A 26,072-nucleotide genomic window follows, 5' to 3' on the forward strand; every position below is an offset into this window, starting at 1 on the left:
AGGATTTGACGTGAGTGTGGGGCGTAACTTCGGGTAATAACATTTTGACATGCGCCCCTCCCTTAGAACCGAACTTCATTTGGTTTAAAGTGTTCGCAATGATGGGGGGGCGGTTACAGTTTCTAGCCCGAAAAGGTGCAATTTGGGCGTACGTTATAACTTTTTTCTCTTATATTGAATTTTAAAGTAGACTTGAACGATTTCAGAGGGGGGGATGTGTGCACCGTGGGGACTGCCCCCCCTCCCCTAGATCCGCTAGTGTTTAATATGTTAATATATATATAAGGGATAATCCTACAGACAAAATAAACTTTTACAACACATTGAATAAACAACTGATGGCAACGTGAAAATTATTCAACTTAAGAATAATAATTTTAGATTAATTTTCTTTAGAATGTTAATGCATTTTTGAAGTGAATATTTGAGCTATATTACACTCTAGCTATTTCCATGGAGAATTTAAGTTCTTATCCGTCGTTGATTAGAGCCATTAATAAACACATAACATAAGATCTTAATTTTGGTATTTCAAGAACCCAACGTTTTAACATGCAAACACAGTTGGTCTAAAACATATTTATTAAAAAAAAAATATTTTCAATTTCGTAATATACAAAGTTTGAGCATATTCGAAGGATTTACATTTACAATAGTATCAGAAAAGTAGGCAAGTAAATAAACTAAAATATTCGCGCAGAACTAAAGGCGCACAACATCATCTTATACGAGACTAATGCAGATTTTATTTTATTTTAATTATAACGCATTATTATGCTTAACTCATTTCACTTTATTGAGCAGAACAAAAACCATATTATTTGTCTACAGATAAAAATATATTAGCGAATTTTGGCGTTTTTTTTTATAACTGGGGGGGGGTTTGTGGCCACGTAGCTATTAATTGAAAAAAGTAAAATTTAAATGCTTTGTTATTTTACCTGTACACAATTCATGCGTTGTTTTTATCATTAAAGTCAAATGAATTATACATTATTATGTACTAAAATTGAAACAAAAATACATCTTTTTTTCATTTACCTATATTTTGCGCCTTTAAGAAGGACGCTTTGACGCGCATATGGCGCTTGGACATAAAATAAAAATCATAAATAATTTACAAAGAGAAGGCTCTACAAACAACGAACCCACTGAAGATACACACATTGAACGACTCGCCAGAAACATATATTCTACACGTATTAAGAACGTTTGAAATATGATTCCAAAATATTGACAGACTGACGACTTTATTTATTGAAATGAATAGATATTTGAAGAAATGAGATCTAGCGCGTTGGCTATTGACGCATCTTTTTACTCGATTGATTTCATAAAGACCGCATTGAATGCATTATTTACACGTATTTATAACCGATATTGAAATCATAGAACCTGAATCGAGACCTACTTCAAATTGATGAACAGAAATGGAATTCTTTTCAATTTTATTCCGATGAAGTTTATATACTATGCAATAAAATGCAATGAAATTGTGAAAATTAAGAAAAATGAATAGTGCTTCAAATGTATTCATAATTTATTAAGAGGGATACATGAATTTGTAGAATGTACAGTTGGATTAAAACTATAAAAAAGCAAAGACAAGAGTTATATTCGAAATATCATATAGCAATAAGTGTATATTATTTACAGACGGACTTATTTAAAAATAGAGAGAGATGGGTTTGTAAAAAAAAATGATACTAAAGTTTAGGGAGAGCTTTTTCTCTACAGTACTTTTGAACCCAGGAAAATGAGCCCAAGATAAATTGTGTAAGACAAAAAAGAAGCGTCCTTGAAAGATTGAATGAACTTATACATTCTGAATATTAGACACAAAGGCCGAGTGAAAATATAAACTTGAGAGTAAATGATAGGAAAGGCAATCGGCTTGCGTATGTTTGATGTTCATACTTTTTAATGAAATGTGTGTTAGGATACGCTATGAATCATTAATATAAAGAGACATCCGTTCACATATCGACTATGGCTAAGATCGTGTCTACAAAGTTTGGAGACAGGCGACTGGTTAATCTTCCTCCAGTGAACTTTCAGGGAACAAAGACGCCTAATGTTGAGACCATAGCTCCTCCCGGATACACTGCCCAGGTGGACGATAACCCGCCAGTTCTAGCTAACAGGTAAAACAATATAGTCGAACCCCGTTGGATCGAACTCACAGGGACCAAGTCAAGCGGGAATGTTTACCTTCAGTTGAAAGAAAAAAAAAGAAATCGGTCCTTTTACATCTCGTTCGAGCCAACAAGGATTCGAGCCAAGCGAGTTCGAGCAAACGGGCTTTGATTGTATAACAAAACAACTACAAGTGAAAAACATTTGGACAATTGGATTAATTATTTATTAATCGGATTAATCGATCATTTTCACAAAATTTAAAAGAATACAGATTGTGTCATTTGGCATCTAGTTAGTAGATACAATAACAACTAACAACAGACACAAATATGTCAAATTTTGAACAAAATTATATTTTTAAACAACAACAACATAATTCGATCAATTGATATCGGCAAAACGGCGTCGCTGATCGTTGACCCATCGCCGATAATCGGCACGCCACTAGTGCCAATTACTGATTATAACAAAGTTACATGATTAACGATAATAATAAGGAATATTTTACCGGCACATCAAATATAGAGACCTATCCAGAGGCTCGACGAAACATGTTGTCACCAACCACAATACCTTTGACCATCTCTTATTAATCAATATGGCAATTCGCTCAGTGGAGAATGAAACAATGCCTAAAGTGACACTCTTATTCAAAATCAATACATACACTTATATAAAACACATACATTTTGGGTGATAAACCTTCAACTACTTACTTAATAATGCATTTATGGAAGATATTAATTACTGATAACACAATTGTAACCGTGTATTTAATAGCTGAAAACGCAAATCTACTATCGTCTCATATTTTCTTTCAAATTAGCAACCTCTATCTGTCGTTGTTCTGCCAGGACCGACTTCTTTTTACCTAGGCGTAATAAACAATTACTTTTGGTTTTGGGTTTCCCTACATATCGTGTTTTCTTTTACCGCCGACCTAACAGAACTTACGGGTATGATAATGTTGCTCCAACATGAACCCCGACCTGTCGTTTATCTTACAATTATTCCCGGCTCGAAAACTCCATCATATTAGAAACGATATCGCTTAATACTGTTCATAGAACGACCAGCCCCGGCCTGAATGAAAACAAAGGTCTGAAACAAAATTGCAACAAACCGTCTTGTTTGCCCACATTGCACATCTCCCTGTTGGAAACACGATAGTGCCAGAGTAATATTCGTATCGTTAGCATCAACCAAAACGAGATGGTGACAAATAAGAGCTGCTACCTGAAAAGCTTGACCACCCTATCCACAGGTTAATAGCTAGGTGTGTGTGTGGGGGGGGGGGGTGCCAGATACATGCTGTATAACGGTTTTTAATATTTAATTGTTTTTCAGGGAATTTTGTGTTCGGCGGAAAGAGGTAAACTTAACCATGTTTGAACCCATGGAATATGGAATATGGTAACCCCGACCTGCTCTTTTATCTACAGGGTCGATAAAGCTTTTTGATTGTATTTGTGTTCCAATGCCGTGGCACAACGAATGCAATTTACCTACCGCATTTCCATCCTCAGGTTCGCCAACTAACGCTACCAAAATTGGACCCTGGCAACAGCAGTCCAACCGGTCGCTGGACCAACCTATCCCAAGATAGAATTAAGTCTATATTATGAATAAAACATACATCACCGTTCTTTACCATCTCATTTTATGTCGACATGATTCACCGTCCAGTCGGGAATGACACAGTGACAAAGGAATATTCTTAGCGTAAGCAGTAACTACGACCAACTAGTATTCCGACCTTAATTCTGGTCTATCTTATTTGAACTCAGAGTACACCTTTCTGTTGAACACGCGATGGTACCTGACGGATATTCCAACCCTGAGCAACTCCGACCTATCCATCCAAGGCCGAACAAAGCTTTATTTCCTACTGAATAACTATTTGTTTCTCTTATTCATCAACAGGGTTCACCGACCTGTCGGGAACGAAATTGTACCAAAGGATTATTCCTACCGTGGCCAGCAGCCCCGACCGGCTCCTATTCCAGCATATCCCCAGACCCGACGGTACAGCGGTAGGTATCATCAGTGCTATCTTTTAACACGTATTTTCAATGATTTTTCTTCTGCTGATGCGTTTTCCGATCCCCAAAACCACCACTACTACTACTTCCACTACCCCTACTACCACTACGTCCACTACCACTACTATCAACTACAACAACTACTACTACCACCACTACCACTACCACCACCACCACCATCACCACTACTACAACCACCACCACAACCGCCGACGCCGCTGCCGCCGCCGTTACCACCACCACCACAACAACAACCACCACTACTACTACTACTACTACTACTGTTACTACTATATTTATTACTACTACTACTACTACTACTACTACTACTACTACTACTACTACTACCACCACCACCACCACCACCACCACCACCACCACCACTACTACTACTACTACTACTACTACTACCACTACTACTACTACTATCACCATCATCATCAACATAACCACCAACAATAATCACTTCCACCACCACTATCACCATCATCATCACCATTACCACAACCAACAATCACTACCACCACGACTTTTTCTACTGCTACAACCACCACCATACCAACATCAATGCTTTTACTGTTACCACCACAACCAAACCACTTCTTATACATTTACTGCTTCCGCCTACACCACCACCACCACCACCACAACGTTTACTACTTCTACCGTCCCCAAGTGTATCGTATTACAATTAAATACTGTTGAGAGTGCTGCAGGGGGAAGAACTCTTTTAAAAATACATGTTTTGTCTTCTAGAATGGCTGCCCTTGTCAAAAAGATAGAAAACATTTATTGACGTACTTTCAATACATTTTTTAAAAAAGATAAGATATTTCAAATTATTTTAAGTGTAAGATTTCACGGCCTTCAACCCGGTTAAACACTGGGCGCGGGTTGAGCCTGACTAAGTTCCGGGAACAAACTGTAGACACTGTCAATTTACACGTTTTATTGTCAATAACTCAAACAACGCTCATACAACGTTCAAACATCAAACAACGTTCAACGAACAACGTCAAACAACGTCATATAAAGCACAACATACAACGTTCAACTTTAAACGTACAACTTTCAACGTACAACTTTAAACGTATAACTTTCAACGTACAACTTTAAACGTACAACTTTCAACGTACAACTTTAAACGTACAACTTTCAACGTACAACTTTCAACGTTTCAACGGTTATCTGAAATTAACAATGAACTTAAATTTAATAATGGTTCACAATAGAAAATGAAGATTTAAAACAAACAGGTATTAAACACTCATTAGATTAGACATTAAATGAACTTTACGTCGGCACAAAAAATAAGATATTGCCATATCAAACTAAAAGAAAATGCTAATGAAAGTTTCAAAGCAAGAATTATCTGGTTTTCATTACTTTACCCGAAAAAATGATAAAACAATAAAAATGCATTTTGCACATAACATATAACATAATATACGAGTAAAGGATAACATAAAATACAAAAACATGAACTTACTGAACAATGCTATCTTTATTCCCCAAAAACTTAGAAAAGACAATTACAATGTAAAACGGTCAATCAGCGATCTTTTTGCGCATTGAAGGCAGAATGCAAATTCAGACTGTTGTCGCCAAAATATTCACTATAGGTACTGGTTGACCAATGAAATGTTGAGTATACACCATGGGAACGGATCTAAAAATAGGGCCTCCAAATAATTATAGTCAAGCCTACATTCCTAGAAAACTCAAAAAAGCACAGAGCAAGGGTGTGACTGATAACCCTGCCAGCTGTAAATTGCTAGATAAACAATACAATGAAAAAACAACAATGTCGCTATCGAACTGGGTCGTTGACCACCTAGTCTCCGAACATTAAGTTTTATATTATTTTATTATACTAAAAATTTAATATGTTACGCTTTTTCAGGAAATATTGTAACAGAGACATCACCGGCTACGATTGGGGATCAGATATTCAAAAATTTGTTGCAAGAAGCGAACGCCAAAAGCCTGCAGGGGTATGGCCAGGGACAGTATCCAGTTATCCCTCCTGTAAGTGCGGCCCAACCCTACCAGTACTACACCAACCAGGGGCTTAACGCGATGCAACAACAGCCGCCTGTGCAGCAGGTAAAGTAAACTTGAGCGTTAGGGGAGGGGGAGAGGGGAGGCCAAAGGCAAAACAGCCAATGGAAAAGAAGTAATAATGATAATCAAAAACTTTAAAGGAACACGAACAATAGTAGAAACAAACAATCTTAATGTGACTATATTTCGTCGTTCACTCGTTGATAAGCCTGTTCCCAATGCTCGTATCCTGCCCATGTAAAGCTATAGGTGTTGTGTTTTTTTTTAACTTTTTCTCAACAAATCTTACGGGGAAAACATGTTTTCTTTACATCGTCGGCAACCACGGTACATTTTCTAATACACTTCATATATGATACACACCGAAGCATAGCACAGAAGCGTATCCGACAATGGTTTATTCGGTATGATATACCATCAACTCCTCTGAGAAACACCGTTGTAATCACACTCTTTAATCACTATTTCAAAGAGAAGAATGTGATATGTGCAAAATATGGTCCTACAACTCTTCCTAATTTTTTCATAGAAATACTTGTGATCTGCAATCCTTATAACACATTGTAGACAAGTGTTTCAGCTTCTTTGATTTAAATGTATCAACACATCATTGAATAGTTCTCCTTTAAACGATAACAACGAAGCCGTTAAAACGGTGTTAACTTTTACCAAGTTCTGAACAAAAAAGCCATTGTCTTAACGAATATTTGAAGGTCGGGTGCTGGCGGAAAACTATATTAGAAATAGAATGTGCATTTTTGCGTACATGTCTTTAAAGTTCGAAATATAAGACATTCGCATTATGTCGTATTCACATAAGCAATGCTTGATCCATCATGGTATGAACTTGCCGAAATACATTTACCATTTATTATCAATTAAAATGAAACAAAATCTTACCATTATTATCATCAAGGGAGACCATTAGGATACGCATTTGGTATACACAGCATACGTCTTATCGGAGACTGTTTGCAGGGCCCATTCCACGCACCCAGAGCGTATGGAGTGTTCAGAACTGCAGCAAAATGACACAAAACTATGCCTAGGACATGTTCCGTGCGCCTCGAACAGACGGTGGTGCGAATAAAGCAGTTGTTGTAAATGTCATGGTGACCTTCAGTAGAAAGATAGTGTGCGCTCTCAATAGGCGCCAGATCCGACTCATGGAATCTAGATGTTTTTAAGCACAATAAAACATTAAACACAACTTATTTCTTTAATTTGACAATACCATTTGATAAATAACCCGTCTGAAGTATAGCATAACACTGATAATACTGTCACCATTTGATTCTCTTTTTGGAGAAGAACCATTCCCTTTGCTTAGTCCCCCTGGAGCGTTCTGTGCGTATAATTGGACAGTCTGTATATATTCCAGTCTTTATGGCTTCTCCTGCAAAACAAATACTTGTACCCAGAATTTCAGTATTCTCTAAGAATCACAAAACAATTTAGTGCTATTCAAGTTCCAAGTAATTGCACTTCTACTATGTGTCCCCAATTGCTAACACTTTTGATAAGTAGGGAATGGTATGGGAAAACATCGCAAAAATGAAAACAAAGATATTGTGAATAACATATAAAAACGGTTGCTAAATTTCGTCATTATTTCTCGTTACAAACGGTCTTGAAATGTAATAACAGCATGAAGTACATAAAGCAAGGTAAATATTAATTCGATATTGAGACGTCGAGTATCGATACGTATCGCTTCTCTATTGACGTATCGATATTGAGACGTCGAGTATCGATACGTATCGCTTCTCTATTGACGTATCGATATTGAAACGTCGAGTATCGATACGTATCGCTTCTCTATCGACCTATCGATATTGAGACGTCGAGTATCGATACGTATCGCTTCTCTATCGACTTATCGATATTATCGATATTATTGCACATATTTATAAGTAACGGGGAATAACCTACCGTGAAACAAGATGTGTGTTAGTCTGGTTCCCTGCTTACTGATATTCCATACAGTGCCGATAACGATAGTGTTAGGGGAAGGAACTCCAGATTAGGCACCAATTTCTCGAAACTTCTTAAGTTCCTTATAACAGTATTAAGCTTATCTCACTATTGTTGTTGTTCTATAAAATGTGTTATATTTACTTCTTCATTTTTTTTTAGAAATTATGTAGAAATAATCTGTATGATTATCAGAATAAACCATTTTTCATTTATCAAAATCCATTTTCAGTATTTATTTTGGCTAATTGAAATAAGCAACTTAAGCCTTTTAAGCTTAAGAAGTTTCGAGAAATTGTGTCCAGATGTGTGTCTGACCTGTACCGTATATTGATATTGTGCTTTTTAAGCCTGTTGCTGCAAATGTGTGAAGTGAATATAATTTTATTTCAGGTTTGTTTTGTATCCTAGTTTAAATACATAGGGCGCATGTGAGTTAGGTTTGTGGTCACCAATCATGAGAAGCGGGTTTCCTCCGAGTACTCGGTTTCCCCTACGACACAAAACCACACTCTAGCGTAACATCGTGCCAACGAGTGTGATTAATATAATGTAGTAATAACATGTTTCACTATCGTTGTAGGATAACTAGTTTAAGCTAACACATATAAATACATATTAAAATCTACTCTTGAAAATATTCCAGGCTCCCCAACAAGTGCCATATTTCAACAATCAGATGCCAGCTCCTGCTCCCCAACCAACAGTACCTGTCGCACCATTCCCTGGTTACAATCAACCATTTCCTGGCTCTAACCCAAATGAAAAGCATATATATTATGGACCGAATGGTGAAGTGCTACCCGGTCCTCCCCCGGGATTTAATACGACCGGTTCCGTGAATATTCAACAATATCCTGAAGATTTCGCGATTGAAGGCATGTTGCACCACGGAAAATTGACGACTGTGAATTTAGTCGAAGCTTCACGAGGATTTCCGAAAATACCCGACTATCTTATAAAAGACCTCTTTGACAAATATAAGCAGTATGAGAGAACTATAGTTCGTATTGTGGTACGTAGTGGACAAACATACGTTCACGCAACGCCAGATATGGTTGATGGAGCCAGTCCGCCACAGGGAAATCTGGAAGCTGAATATGTTCCTGTTTACCTTGAAGAGGGTGAAGAGTTCAACTACGATAAGTTTATGCGTCAGTATCAGACCGGAAATTACCGAGCGATCGGTCCTGGTGGTGGCGGAAACAGTCCGAGAAGATACGGAACACCGAAACAGGTACCTCGGTCATATCCGTACAATGATTACGGAGATGACCGAGCTTACACGACCGACATTCGGCCAAATACGATCGACCCGATGTCACATCTTCGTTGGCAGAGGGAGGGAGACAGGCGATCTACAGCCTTTACTCGGTATCCAGTTGAACAGCCACAGACACGGAATTATAGGTCACAAATGAGAAACTAAAACATGACGCGGCCATCCTAAGGATACATGTTTACAATTTCCAATGGACAAGAGTAAATGGATAACCTTTTAGATTGTAAGAAAGGTGAATATTTATCAATTACTCAGTTCTGTCAACTTTCCGAAATCTATGTTGTAAAGGAAGTGTTTTAATGTACGGAATATATAAAACATATTTTTTTTATAAAGAATTGTTATCAATAACAAAAAAAAAACTTATTAAGTTTTAGACTTTGTCAATGGAAATCACCGTGCTTGAAACCCTTTATGGTCCCGCAGACATTCAATGCGATGTGACCTATTGGCTGCCCATTCGGGTGACGAGGGATACAGGTTTTATTTAATCTAGTTTTAAAATGTGTCTGACAAAATGGCGCTCTCTTGATTTAATATGTTTAACCGGTGTATGTCAATTCATGTTAACCCTGCTTATTTCTATACTTATCAGAACGTTCAAACTTGAACCTATTTAGCCGCGTCTTTGATGTCTTGCATCAGAATTAGTCTTGTTTGTTTGTTTGTCCTGTTTCTTACAAGAGACTCTTGACAGGAAGTCTCGAGATTTGATTGAAGATGTGAACTCATCTTCCGCTCTTCACCCACAGTGTATTAAATTAAATAATTGTACTTTCTTGTTGCAAGTCCTTTAGAATCATCAGTACTCAATCCTTGAGTATCCATTACTAATCTTTAAAGGGACTGTACACCAGTTTGGCACCAAAAAAGTTTTTTTTCTGAGTCGGAGACCGGGTTCGAACCCGTGTCGCTAAAATTGCAGTCCAGTGTTGTATCCACTGTGCTACGAAGGCCTACTCCAAACTAGTGGAATATTTAAGCTATCTAACTTGGTAATATCACGTGATGACATCGACTAGCCAATCACGCATAAGGAATGAATTCTACTAGGTAGACATACCTAGTAATCTTTTTTAATGGAAAAACGTGAAATAACTGCTCAAAATACATTAATTGTAAACGTTGTGGTACTTCAGTTAGTAAGTTTTAATGCATTGTACACATCAATACCAAGTTTATATCAGTTTTCGACAATTTTCGATTTTTCCCGCTATTTTATCATACGGAGTACAGCCCCTTTAATATAATAATACTATAACCGTGATGTCGACCGTGTTATGCACCAGTCAATTGTAACCACGGCCCCCAGGTCCGGGGAATAGCGGGGACTTTTACTTTCCGTCCACCCAAGCCCGGGTAAAATCCCAACCCTTTTGTGACGAACTGCTGATTAAATCCCCGCCAAATGCCCCCGCGCCCAAGGGACCCTAGGTAAGGCCCATCCCCCGCTTTTTGCGCTAAGACAGAACCATCGCATTCATCCGGCACTGCGGTGCCACTTGGAAGGTAAAATCACGGCCCATTTCCCCGGCTATCCCCGGTATACCCCCGGACCTGGGGGCGTGGTTACAATTGACTGGTGCATTACACTTATGTCTTCCAATAACAGTTTAATAAATCAAATCAAGACTGTCTTCATACTGTGCTTGTAATCTGTGCACCTAGTGTTCTCTTTTGTAGAATGTATTTCTTAACATACTCGTACATGTATGTTCAAAACTGTTGAATTGCCTACATTTAATTGTCACTTACAGTTGCTGTAAATATTTGTAAATAAACAAGACATACCATTACTGTTGGAAGCTTAAATGCATTTCAAACCGTTCAAAGACTATGGGGCCGTTTCATTTTGTTTTTTTGTTCGGATTTCATCATTTTGTGAGAGGGAGGTGAAAGGTGATTTTTTTTATTCTTAAAGTGACCATCTTATTCAAAATCAATACACATACATGTATAACAAACATAAATTGAGAGTGATTAACCTTTAACTACTAACTAAATAATGCATTTATGGAAAATATTAAATGCTGATAACATGATTGTAACTGTTAATTGCTGAAAACGCAAAACTATTAAATGATTGATGAATGCTAAAATATTTACTGTGATCTACTATAATCTCAAATGGTAGAAATACTGTGTTTTTTGCACATTTCTTTCAAATTAAAATACGTTTCTTTCATCAGAACCATTGTTTTCGACATGTATGCATCCTTTTTGGATTTTTTAAATAGTTGTAAATCTTATGTGGGAGTAAGAGTGCATCTTTAATATTTGTTTAAGGTTACGTGATCCTAACAGTAAACATGTCATATGAACAAGTCAAGTAAAGTCAAGAAATTTATTTAGTAATTTAAGGCCACCGGCAAAACATCGCGGCATACATAATTAAACATAATTAAACCAATACTATACGAGTTATGCCCAAAAATAGATTGAAGCAGATATATACAACATTCAAGCAAAATTCTATCTTTTTATGTTGTCCTAATTTCTACAAACAAAAAATGCATGATATTCACAGTCTAAGACAGTTGTATGTTCATGATCATAACATAACATTTATATACTATCATACTTGGTGTGTTTAGATGTCGACCAGTTTCTATTCTCCATTCGTGGTTGGAACATCGAAATTTTAAAAGTTCTACCTCATGTGTAAATGGTATGGCTACTGATGGGTATCTTTCAACATTTAAAAGTTTTGCTATAAAAATAACGACTAGAATTGCGTACAGATGCAATCCAGTTCTGGTTAAAATAAACAATTATTCTTTAGAAAAAAAAACACGTTAATACCTGCTGCGCAGGTTTTATCATACATAAGAAAAACAACGTCCTATTGTTGGCATTTTTTGAAGAACTGAATCTTTAGATGGAGTTGCAGAAAGGGCCAGGAATAAAGTTGTTTCAGCGTCATACTGTGGTGAAGGAACCATACCTTGGTCACCTGTGGCTACAATCAGTTTATCATTGGTATTTACATAGACTTTATGATCTGTCAAACGTTGTAACAGTTCTGTTTTGTCTTGTTTAATTCTCAGAAGAATAACTCATGGGATTACATGGGATGTTCGTGTCTGAAAGGATCCCTCTGTGAATTTCCCTCTGTGCAACATTGCAGCAGATTTCAGACTGTCAAGATCATATGCATCCCAAGCAACACATCCAACCTCTGGAAAGTTGAAAGGTGATGACCCTTACATGGGTTGAAAACATTAGTGAAGTGGTCTTGGAATGATTAACAACCTGTTGTTTTCAGCATATTAACCCTGACTTCTTCGTCTATAACTTAGGCGTTAATTGGAGAATGTTCAGGAGTGAACTGTGAGTGAAGTTCAAGACAATGCCCATGATCCAATTTGGTGTCCAATCAGACATTTTCAAACTATGCCAAGAAGGAGGAAATTCTCATGAGCAGAGGTTACCATCACATACTTCACATGAAACGTACATTTAGAAAATAGAGCAAATCCCGTTAAAGGTAGCCACTCTGCTGTTTTTCTTTGGATTACTATTTTGGAGGCTGTCGACTGAAAAGATGGAACTTTTATTTAAGTGTTCCTCTAAGTGGTTTGTCTTTCCTTTTAAGCTGTCAGCTACAAACGTCGTGAACTGGTCCTTGCCCGCTTGTTCAATGTTTTTCACAGTTTGAATAACACTTGTATTTAGAATGTTTCTACTATTTCAGTCTGGAAGATCACTCCAGTGGTTTGTCCTTTAATTGGTACCCCATGTATTAATGGTATCCCTCAATGCAAGAACAGTCATGTGTCTTTAATCTTTTCTGGGCAATGCTTTGCCGTATATGTCGGTGCATCAGGACTTCCACTTTGCTTATGCTTCAACAGAATGATGGAACATTGAAATGCATGCACAACCACTGGCTACTTCAGGACCAGACACCATCCAGCTTTGCCACTGACCGGCATTTTTACTGAATCCTTATGCTCCGCCATCTGCTTGGATGAGTATATTTTTCTGCTCATGTGCAAAGTCAAGTGCAAAAGCAGGAAATTAACATTGAGTTCTGAGTACAAATTCACCTTTTGCAAACAAATAAGCAAATGCTGGGGTTCTCTGTTCCATCACGGATATGAACAGGCAACCAAAGAGCATTATTTGGATAATCAAGAAAAAAGAAAAAAAGGGACAAGAAAGGCAAAAGAGCTTCATTGTACAAAGCGAAAACTACCTTCACGCAATGCTCCCCCCCCCAAACAATATGAAAGTCATTGCAAACCACAGCGCAGAAAAGAAGGAAGCAGTTTATTTTTGAGATCGCCAATTTTCAAATGTGGTGTCTCTGACAAGACATTTTTATTTCATTAGACAGAACACGGCACGTGCAGCAAATTATGTGCATAGAAAGTTTTGCCAACATGTGAGGACTACATTGGTATGTTCTAGACCATGACTGCGTAAACCAGTGTTTGCAATATCTATCAGACCAATTCTACTTAATTTATTTGCAATTAATGACATGCACAAACAGGCGTTTGACTAGGATTAAGAAAATCAGTTGTTTTTCTAATAGTCATTGAGTGTTAAATCATTGCTAGTAATTTGACTTTATCTTCAAACAACGAGGGCACTTATGTCTACATTCTAAAAGTTGGTTTGCGATGTTAAAAATACACTAATTTTTCTCTCCTAATGTTTTCATTACAATGCTATCTGGAAAATAGCATATTTATAACAAAGGGGGATAACTGCCTTTATTCAAATTCATTGTCCATCATATTTTATGTAGGCGAATACACGAAAGGAAAATAATTAAATTGGTTATAAAAGATACAAAAGATATTTTTTTATGAAAAAAAATCGTTGTGCAAACGTTCACTTTGTTCGGCTATCTTGGATTTGTTTGGCGTGGGTCTAGGGCTCAATGTTCTTTGATAGTCCTCAATATAACGTGTACCAAATTGGTGTTGTTTTTTTTTTCAAAAAAATTAAAGTAATTTGGTAACAATTTGATTTGACTAGTAGCAGGAGACTTGAAAATATTCGCTCGCTATTGTTACGTAATCCTTTTTCATTAAAACGGACATTGCGCTTCTGAGTTTCAGGTCCAAAACGTGTGTTCAAAATACAGTCTGTTTCCCTTTGGTATCAAACTGTGTATTAGTTAGTTACCTTAAGTACAAAACTTTATATCAGTCGATTTCCTTGGCCACAAAACTTCATATCAGTCGTTTACCTTTGCTACCAAACTTCAAATCAGTCGGTTACTTTTGCCATCAAAACTTCCTATCAGTCGGTTACCTTTGCAATCAAACTTTATATCAAACGGTTACCTTTGCTTCCAAACTTTATATCAGTCGGTATCAATTGCCGCAAAACTTCATATCAGTCGGTTACCTTTGCCACAAAACTTCATATCAGTCGGCTACCTTTGTCACCAAACATCATATCAGTCGGTTACCTTTGCTACCAAACTTCATATCAGTCGGTTACATTTGCCACCAAACTTCATATCAGTCGGTTACCTTTGCCATCAAACTTTATATCAGTCGGTTACCTTTGCTACAAAACTTAATGTCAGTCGGCTACCTTTGCCATTAAACTTTATATCAGTCGGTTAACTTTGCCATCAAACTGTTTTCGGTCGGTTACCTTTGTTACCAAATTGTATATCAGTCCCCTACCTTTGCCATCAAACTTCATATAAGTCGTCTACCGTTGCCATCAAACTTCATATCAGTCGGTTACCTTAGCGCCAAACTTCATATTAATCGGCTACTTTAGCCACCAAACTTCATATAGGTCGTCTACCATTCCTACCAAGTTTCATATCAGTCAGTTGCCTTAGCCACCAAACTTCATATACATGTAAGTCAGTTACCTTAGCCATCAAATTTCAAATAAGTCGGTTACCTTAGCCACCAAACTTCAAATAAGTCGTTGACCTTTGCCACCAAACTTCATATAAGTCGGCTACCTAAGCCACCAAACTTCATATAAGTCGGTTACCTTAGCCATCAAACTTCATATAAGTCGGTTATCTTTGCCACCAAACATCATATAAGTCGGTTACCTTAGCCACCAAACGTCATATAAGTCGATGACCGTTGCTACCAAACTTCATGTAAGTCGGTTACCTTAGCCACCAAACATCATATAAGTCGTTGACCGTTGCTACCAAACTTCATATCTGTTGGCTACCTTTGCAACCAAACTTTGTAACTGTGTATGTTACCTTTGGTACAAAGCTGTATATCAGTCAATAACCTTTGCTACCAACATTTATATCAAGTTTCAACATTCATCTATCTACCTGGTTAATGCAAAAAGACACCCGTGGTATGTTAATAATTTTATCTTTATAGCAGTTCATCTTAGTAAAAATAAATAAAACAACCCCTTAACAAGTAATTTCAATGGGCCCGTTCACCCCCTTCTGGAATCACTATTGACCTACAGCTGTTATTGGAAGCCGCCCTCAATTTCAAGGCTTCCTGAAACAAACATGTAAATATTCAATGTATACTGATTTATTGTTTCAGGCACATAGTTGACAATATTTCTATAGACCGAATTTACCGTTGTTAACATGAAGGAACTGAATAGTTACTACAAATTATTATGTAATACAATGTATAATAAATTCACAAACAAGCGGTGCTGCAAATTTGAAATGTGATACCCCCCACCGTAAAAAAAAATGATTGTCGAAGAATTAAACGATTTAAGTATGTTATTAAACATTAAGACAGAAATAGAAGCTTATCTTGAAAAAATGCTTATTAATATAATTTGGGTAGAAAATTAAGTTGAAATTGAGATCACAATTTCTTTGTAGTATTGACCGATATTTACTTCATAATATTGTATTCAGCAAAAACAATAGTTATCGGTCCAAAAGAAGAAAAAATAGCAAAATAAATTATTTTATTTAAAGGGCAATAAAGGTAAGGTGGAAAGACGGACGGAGGACAACGCCAAATATATATATATCCCTCCACCAACTTTTTGTGCGGGGAATTTGGTGTTGGAAGTGGTTATGGTTGTTGTTGATGATGTTTGGAAGAAATGAAAAGCTATATTAAATAACCCCTTCACGTAACGGAACTCCATAAAATAGTGTATGATAGAATATAAATCACACACCACACTGTACGTTTGTTATTCAATAATATGTTGAGGATCGTGTTTATTTCACATAGTCCTATAACATATTTTACACCATACCGATAATTTCTTACCCCCAGGCTTGAACGTCCCGTTTCTGAAAATGCCGCCAACTTTCCCAGCCCAGTTAGTCCCGTCCGGCCATACGTAGCCCCCCACCAGTTGGCCTCCTGTCAGTAGAAATTTCAAATGAAAATGAAATGAAATTCAGATTGCTAATAACTATTTAGGAATTGTTTTACAGCGATGGCTCTTTTTAAGATGCCCAAAGTACAATGGCAGGTCAAGCATTAAAGGCAATTTTTAAAATGAACATAACTATATTTGTATAAATTCACTAATGTTACTTTAAGACATAAGTAACTAGTTAACCAGTCACTGCTGTACAGCTAAAAAGGTAATAGGTGGCAGTTCTTTTCAAGCCAGTTTTCAGTCTTATGATATATATGTTACCGAAAAACATTCTCGAATATATATAATTATACTTACGATTTGCAATTTTTGCTTAGTAAGTCGTAACGCGGATCTTATCTAGTTAACCAGTTAGTATGTTGCTTACTACGTGGAATTCGCAAACCATAACTAGATAACCTGTTAGCGCCTGAATCTGGAATGCATTTATAGGTAACTGGTAACACGAATCGTATCTAGATGACCAGTTTGTAATGTTACTTAGTAGGTGGAATTTGCAAATCATAACTAGATAACCAGTTACTGCTAAAAGCCAAAAATGCGTTTATAGATAAGTGGTAACACGAAGCCTATCTTGTTAACCAGTAATTGCTTGTCTGTGAAAGAAATGCTTGCGTTAAGCAGTGAACTGACCGTTGATGATGGGAGATTCAGACATGTTGACGTGCAGCTCTAGGCCGGTTCTCACACCGGAAGGGGCGGTGTACCAAGCGCCCACGAAACCCGCACCAGGTCCCGATTGCTCCGCAATAGCTGTCAACCCTTTAAGGACTAAAAATTGAAAAACAAAGTGTTCAGTTGTTTACACCATTCACGACCTGCATTCTCTAACTATATACGCGTTTCACGTAGCTCGGCAAAATATCACTTGGGCGAGCTAGCCAATTGAACCACTTGTTTACTAAATCAGACAGTCTTTGAGAGCATTATTTTTAAATATTCACTAGCGGTTTTGGGGGGGGGGGAATCGTCCGAGTTTCCTTTTTATTTCAATATAGGAGAAGAAAAGTAATAAAATACGCACAAGATGCACCATTTCGGACTAGAAAGTATTAAAATGTTCATGGGGGAGGACCTTAAAACCCTTCTGCCAACACATAAAACCAAATAAATTTCGTTTCTGACGGAGGGGCGCAAGTCAAAAGAGTACGCCCCAAAGTAACGCCCACATCTAACGACGAATCCTGGATCCATCCCTTATATTGATGTCATTTAAATAGTTCAACTTTTCATTATTTATTGGTTTACACACCCGACAGGTCACTTCTAAAACACAACGTTTGCACCACCTATCCCGCCGGTTGCATAAACACAAGCCATTCGAATCAAATTCAAAATAAGTACGAAAAAACTAAAAGCAAAAAAGTATTGCTTAAATGATGTGTATAATGTCAAACATTTGCTAATTATCTCAAACCAAATATATATATATATTTTTAACCAGGTTCTCCTCATTGGAAAACTAAAGTTAGAAAGTAAGAAGATTGGAAAATTGGTTGGGCGGGCGGACTGGACAGTAACTTGGCTATGCATCGGGTGATTTGTTATACATATCTTGGCAGAAAATTCATGACAAGACAGTGTGCTATAAGCAATGACCATGTCTGTAGGTCAAGGTCAAAATCACATTTTAGGGTCATTGGTCAAAAGTCCTTGCATTTTGACTTGTTTTGACTGTTACTTGGCCATGCATTGATGATTTTGAAATAGATTGGTACAAATGTTAACCATAAGGTGCCGGCGTGTCACAATTAAGGGTCATTGGTACAACATACGTGTATTCTGCATAATCCGCGATGTCGCTTGGCAGTGCATTGGTGGATTTGTTTTACTTGGCAGATATGTTTCTAATGATAAGACAGTGAGATGTGCCAGACCCGTTTCACTACGTCAACGTTTAAGGTAAAACAAATACCCTTGTATTTTTTTACTTCGCGTGGCTTCTATTTGTCCATGCGTTTTAAAAATATCCATATGTTTATCAAAATTTAGCTTTTCGCCTAAACAAAGCCAATAAGAAAGTTACATATTCGTTGAAACACTTTGATACTGTTTCATCATTTTATTAAGCGGCGGGCTTGACATAGTTGGTTATTCGAGGACACCTTAAGCCTAAGCATATAATGTACATCAATACTTAGCCTTGTCCATCAAAATTAGAACGCCAGATGATCTAAGCTACTTAATACACGCTTAAGAAATTTGGACCAGATGGCAAATTTTTGGTATAAATTTGAAAACCATGAAATAACGCGTTGTGGCCTAACATCAATCACAAGGTGATTTAAATAATTTAAATGTCAATATATACGCTATCAAAATGTCATTTAAAGTGTCACAATCGTGTTAATTCGATACTAATCTAATGCAATGTCAGCGAAAATGACAAACGTATGATTTATGTATGATTTGAACAATACATGTATTTCATAATATTTTTCACTGGACAAATAGTTTGTTTTTCAAAGAGACGCGCAATTAAATGGGATGCTGATTTTTTCTCTCGAGGAAGGTTCGCGCATCACGTTTATGACTTTAAAGATTCCGAGGAGAGCGGTTATTCCCAAAGGTAAACCCTCCCTATTCCTGACTTCAAATTCTAAATCCGCCCCCATTTAATCCTCCAAAATGTAAACCATACATTAGCAAACCATCCCCTTTTCTATTTTTGTTTGTTTGAAAGAGTGAGTGATATTTTGGTGAAGGTGTCCGGCTCTCACCCAATAGGTCGTGGGTTCGAGATTTCTCCGCCACCCCAAAAGAACACTTCTTCTGGTTTCTACTCTGAGGCGCCTCATTCAATAAATTATCAACTTAAATCAATCTTAAATTTAAGAGTATAATCTGAATTATGCATCAGTCCATTGTTACCACGGCCCCCAGGTCCGTAGAATAGCGGGGACTTTGACTTTTGGTCCAGCCCGGGTAAAATCCCCGCCCTGCGGGGACGAGCTGCTGGTAAATCCCTGCCAAATGCCCCCGCACCCAAGGGACCCAATTAAGACCCATTATCCGCTATTTTGGCGCGAAGACAAAACCACCGCATTCACCCGGCACTTCGGGGCCACCTGAAAGGTAAAAATACGGCCCATTTCCCCGGCTATCCCCGGTATACCCCCGGACCTGGGGGGGGGGGCGTGGTTACAATTGACTGGTGCATTACATTGGACTGAAAAAATGATTGTCCAATCGACTAAATCGATTTATATTTTTAAAATCGAGCAAAATATGGAGAAACGGCTACAAAAACATAAAATAACATATTACCAGTTTTAATTTGTGTCATGGTATCATCCGAAATCTGTGATGCCGCGGTCAGCAGCAGAAGGCTGGCCAACGCTGCAGTCCACATGGCTATTAAAAAACTAAGCAGGTTTTCAAACAAATATTACTTCTCTTCTCCATAAAGTAATTCACGAGTTCTCTAAAAACCACACAACACGTGGTGGAGTTTTATCCGCTGGAGTATGTATTGCTATTTTTCTTGCATTACGTATACGTATTTTGTACGGAATTTATTTAAAACCTCGCCTTCCAACTGGACTCGTCAAAAACATCTTCATGAAATACATTAAAATTATAATCTTTCGGTCATATATATATATGAACGCCATATGTATGTGTATTATCCGTCAAACACATTTTGTGAAAAATAAACTACCAAGTGTCAATTTCATCCATTTTGTTGATTTTCTGTTAGAATATATAGAAGTAGACGTCCTGACTTATGTATGACCGAACATGTACATTTTAAGTTTGGCCTAATATTTAATTAATACTCTTGACCTTAAATGACACATTGAAATTTAGGCAAAGCTATAAAGAAATATACTTGTCAGTTTTACATGCTTTGAGATCAGATGAACCTATACATGTACAGTCTAAACCCGTTTGCCGCCTAGAAAAACACCTCTACTCATAACTTGTAGCCACTTTAATTGATGTTAATTATATCCATGTTCATTGTATTTCATTCTTAAACAAGTTTCTCATATATAATATAAGTATATAAACGATCTTTCGAGTTTACTAAAGATTTTGTTTACTGTGCCTCCAAAACAAACAAAAAACAAGACAAGAGCTACACAGAGAGCGACGGAGCGAACGCCAATACCCGTATGTTGCCTTTTTGTTTTGTTTTTTCAGTTGAACAAGGGGCGCAGCTTGACAATCATTGAAACTATAGTTATGGACCCTACTTCACATGTGCGTAGTGTTTCTGGCAACATAGGCACTACATTTACTTTAACGTATAAATGCATTGTTTATCCTTTCTGTATATCATATATATGGATTACAATAAAAACCAAATCGATGGGTAATAAGGACGGCAACTCAATGCTCTTTTCTGTTTTGCCTATACGAGAACTTACTCCAACTGAAAAAGAGTGGTACGAAGGTTACATGTCAATGGCGTTTTGCTAACGGACATGTCTCGACATTTGTCGACATGAACTGTTCTATGCAGGTTACTGTTTCCAAATAAAGACCAAGGGATGTTTTCAAATATTTTTAACCATTCTCGCCTTTAAAGTGTAACTATAATGAATGGATATCAAAATGGAATACTTGATTATTGCATTCCAATTAAAATTTTCAAAAACCTTAAAACAAACGTTAAAATTAAAAAAGTAGAGTGACCAGTTATTTAAAAATAGTCAAACGACCCTGTTATTGTCTGCCATTTTAATATGCATTATGAGATAGATACTTCGGAAGCATCATACACATGGGTATGGACATATTGGTTTTGGTTTGTTGGCAGTGACGACAAAATGTTAAAAATCACAGAGTGATCAATACCATCCCCGCAGCAATTGTAGTTTAACACGAAGTTGTAGTATGGAACATCTATGCCCTCTGATCCAACTGAGGTGAAAACCATCACCTTGTTAACGACCTTCTCTGAACTTTTCTACAGTCTCTGATTGTACGCTCTCAGGCATTCATGTAAACCAAATAGCAATGCTGGTATTAAGTCGTTCTGGTCGATCTAGTATGCTTTTTTCCTGACTATTTCGTTTGCCCTTCTGAAATATACTAAATATGTCAATTTCCAAGTACATGTACAATTAACCATGAATTAAACAACATTAACAGTAGGATGCATTCTTGTATCGAACTGTGCAATAAGTTATGTACCTTCGTCCGCTCCGCGAGCTTGTTTGCCCAACAGTGGATGCGCGGTGAAGCCTATATCTTGAAAATCTTGGTCGATATGCTTCGCAAGACTCTGGATGTTTCCCGCTCTTTAACCAACACCATTGCTCTGGACTCATTGCCATTTTCCTGGCTCATCTGATGCAACTAACCACTGACGATCTTCCCATTTGGATCCCCATTGCCCTTATCTCTTGCTTTTTTCATTAGGCTTCCTTGAACGTTTGTTAAAGATGCAGTTTTTTATCAATGTTACATCTTTTTCATAACACATTAAAGAGAAAACATGATTAGCCCAAAACATTTTGAATGACATAGTTTTCAAAAAAATATACTGATTTAAAATTAAATAGTCTATACTCTTAAGACTTGTATTTCAAGAGGAGGGAAACGGCTATTTGTCAAATTATTATCGTATTACATGTTACATTTACCTAACCACTGCTTGTAAAGGGTTTTTTCTTGAAAAGTGTGTTTGTTTTATGAACGTGAAGTCATGTTTATCTGGCAGATACTTCATGGCGTGTTCCGGCTGTAAAAGGTTATTGACTTTCAGGGCGGAATTGTACACATAAAAAGCATGCTTTTGGTTTACTTTAAAGTGACACTCGTATTTAAAATCAATACAAACACATTTATAACAAACATAAATTTTGATTATAAACCTTTAACTACTTAATAATGCATTTATGGAAAATATTAATTATTGATAACAAGATTGTAACCGCTTAATTAATAGCTAAAAACGCAAAAATATTAAAAGACTGGTGATTTGCAGTATTAAACTATCGTCTCGTGATGTAGAAAGGGGCGTCTTTTCTGCACCTTTCTTTCAAATTCAACACGGTATCCTTCGTAAGAACCATTGTGTCCGATATTTAATCATCCTGTTCGATAGCTGTAAACAATTGTTTTAATTGTGGTATAACTTATTTGAAAGTAAAAGTGCAACTTTAAGCATATTACAGTGAACACATTGATACAGATGCTCTTGCCCGGAGTACATTTTGGATTGCACATACAAATTAAAAAAAAATATGTATCTTAAAACTGCTTTAAAAAGAAGATGCGTTTATCAATAATTTTTAACCTAAAATAACTAAATAATTTAAACTAGTTATGTCAAGAGAATGGATTCAAGCAGATATATCAACATTCTAAACGTGATTGCCTCCCTTTATTTGCTCATTTTCTAAAGGAAAATGGTCAACATAATTTATTAAGACAATTTACATAGAGTCTCATAATTTGTTGTTTTCATAAGATTATAAAAGTCATTTTGTTATGGATCATATATCTGTCTCATATTGTAAATATTATGCCAGTGATTTTTTGGAAAAAAAAATTTCCGCCTGTGCCTTGCAAATGGGAAAAAATTGACATGGGGAAAATAAAAAAAATCAGGCCGAAATAGCTAATATAATGGTAAAACATATACTATCATATTTTGGAGTGTTTAGATGTCGACCAGTTTCTATTCTCAATTTGTGGTTTGAACATCGACATTTTGTAAGTGCTACCTTATGTTTAATTGGTATGGCTACTGATATGTATCTTTCAATATATTTTTTTTTAATGAAATTAGAGACTAGAATTGTTTACAGATGCAAACCAGTTCTGGTTGAAAAAGTATCTTATTAATAACACCAGAAAAAGAATCTTATACATAGAATATGTAACAGTGGTTTCCTAGGAAAGAAAATTTGACCAAGATTTAATAACATGGCATATTTTACGTTGTCCCCAAAATCATGGTAATACTCATGATGACATAATCAGATTAAAACATAACACTAGCAAGAATATTTTTAAAAATAAGGCTGGAATATAACCCACAGCATTTATTATTTTCAAGTTTGGAAATAGATGACTCTACTTCAGATGAGTTAAAGGGATCGCTATTTGTGCTAGTAGTTTCGTACATTTTCACCATTTGGATCAATCTATAATGCATCGTGCCATTCCTTGTCAGTAATAGTAAAGACAGATATTTATTCAATCTTTCCAAGTCCCAATCGCTTCCAAAATGGTGTAAGGTTTGCGCTGTATATTAATTTAAATATGTTCTTACATTGATAATCGTATTGCTTCACACAGCAACATTTTTAAACGCTTTGCGCCTTTCTTTATTTCTTCGAAGGTCATTGCAATTGTTAGAATAACGAAATGTGATCCAAACTTTATTTCAGACGGTTATCCTTGCCACCAAAATTCCTATTAGTCGGTTTCCTTTGCTACCAAATAAAGTATAAGATCAGTTGTTTACATTTGCCACCAAACCTCATATCAGTTTGTTACCTTTGCCACAAAACTGCATATTAGTCGTAGTCCTTAGCCACCAAATTTCATATCAGTCTATTACCCTTGCTACCAAACTTCATATCAGTCTGTTACCATTGCTACCAAACTTCATATCAGTCGGTTACCTTTGCCACCAAACTTCATAACAGTATGTTACCTTTGTCACCAAACGCCATATTAGTTTGTTATCTTTGCCACCAAACTGCATATTAGTCGTTGACCTTTGCCACCAAACTTCATATAAGTCGTTGACCTTTGCCACCAAACTTCATATTAGTCGTTGACCTTTTGCCACCAAACTTCATATCAGTCGGTAACCTTTGCCACCAAACTTCATATTAGTCGTTGACCTTTGCCACCAAACTTCACAACAGTCTGTTACCTTTGCCACCAAACTTCATATTAGTCGTTGACCTTTGCCACCAAACTTCATAACAGTCGTTGACTTTTGCCACCAAACTTCATATTAGTCGATGACTTTTGCCACCAAACTTTATAACAGTCGGTTACTTTTGCTACAAAACTTTATATCAAGTAATCACATTGATCTATTTACATGGGTAATACAAAAAGACACACATGGATTTGTTTATATTTGTATCTTTATAGCAGTTCACCTTAGCAAAAATAAATAAAACAATCCCTTGATGAATAAGTGCAATGGGTTTGTCCACCCCCTTCTGGAATCAGTATTGACCCACAGCCGTTGGGGATGTTATTGGTAGCCACCCTCAATTTCAAAGCTTCCTGAAACAAACATGTAAATATCCAGTTATTCTCCGGACAATATCGTATAATACAGTATTTATCACGCCGTAATTCAAATTTGATAAGAAACGTTTTATTATGACACAGAACAAAAAAATCATGTTTCGAGGATCTTGTTTATATCACATATTGTCCAAAATTCATATTTTACACCATGCCGATAGTATCTTTATTTACCCCCAGGCTTGAATTTTCCGTTTTGGAAAATGCCGCCCAGTTTCCCACCCCAGTTGGTACCGTCTGGCCATAAGTAGCCCCCCATCAGTCGGCCTCCTGTAAGTAAGTAAGTAAGTTCTTTATTATCGTTACATGTGCATAACACAAACGTTATTCACATGAGAAATATAAATGATGATAACACCCGGCCCATCGGGCCTATAAGTCACCTTTATGTTAGCTTGTCTCAAGCATTGGTACATATATTAGCATATAAAGTTATGTAAGTTGCAGTGCTGTTTCTCTTTTGTAAGGGTTCTTAGCAGAGGTTGTTTTAATTGTGGATGATATTAATAATGAAAATCCTCTTAGTAAAAAGTTTATATGCTATAAAGACAGCTCGTAAAATACAGTCGAACCTCGCTATGTCGACGTCGGATAAGTCGACTTTCCGGTTATGTCGACTTTTTTCCGGTCCCGAATTCATTCCTTCTTGTTCTATATAAAATAAATCTGTTTGTGTAGATTTTTTTATCTCGACTTTTCCGCTATGTCGACCTCGTTTGTCAGTCCCAGTGTCACACATTTCCTGTGTTCTTTATGTCGAACTGTAGATCGAGACGTAGGTGTGAAAGTATTCATGACGGTTTGCGGCATGTCGCAAAATACCGTGCGTGTCAATATAATAAACTGTCATAATTGGGGGATACAAAAATGTAATTGGTAAGTGCGAATAATTAAAGTTGCTTGTTTATGTATTAAATCAAAGAGACATTTATTGCTCAAGCTCTTTGGTATTGTATAAAACATGTACATTTTATTGATTAGATATCAATTCCGAATGGGAACAGAAAGAATAA

General features: G+C 36.7%; 1 protein-coding gene across 1 annotated transcript; it reads left to right on the forward strand.

Moving 5' to 3' along the window:
- The first annotated feature begins 1,394 nt into the window (after positions 1–1,394).
- On the forward strand, positions 1,395–11,576 carry LOC128211893 (uncharacterized). Its single transcript, XM_052917006.1, has 4 exons — positions 1,395–2,144; positions 4,063–4,172; positions 6,085–6,287; positions 8,866–11,576. The coding sequence occupies exons 1-4, from the start codon at positions 1,990–1,992 to the stop codon at positions 9,646–9,648; spliced, it is 1,251 nt and encodes a 416-aa protein (XP_052772966.1). The 5' UTR covers positions 1,395–1,989; the 3' UTR covers positions 9,649–11,576.
- The last annotated feature ends 14,496 nt before the right edge of the window (positions 11,577–26,072 follow it).

The sequence above is a fragment of the Mya arenaria genome, chromosome 12 (assembly GCF_026914265.1).
Source record: "Mya arenaria isolate MELC-2E11 chromosome 12, ASM2691426v1".
Classification (NCBI taxonomy): Eukaryota; Metazoa; Mollusca; class Bivalvia; order Myida; family Myidae; genus Mya; species Mya arenaria.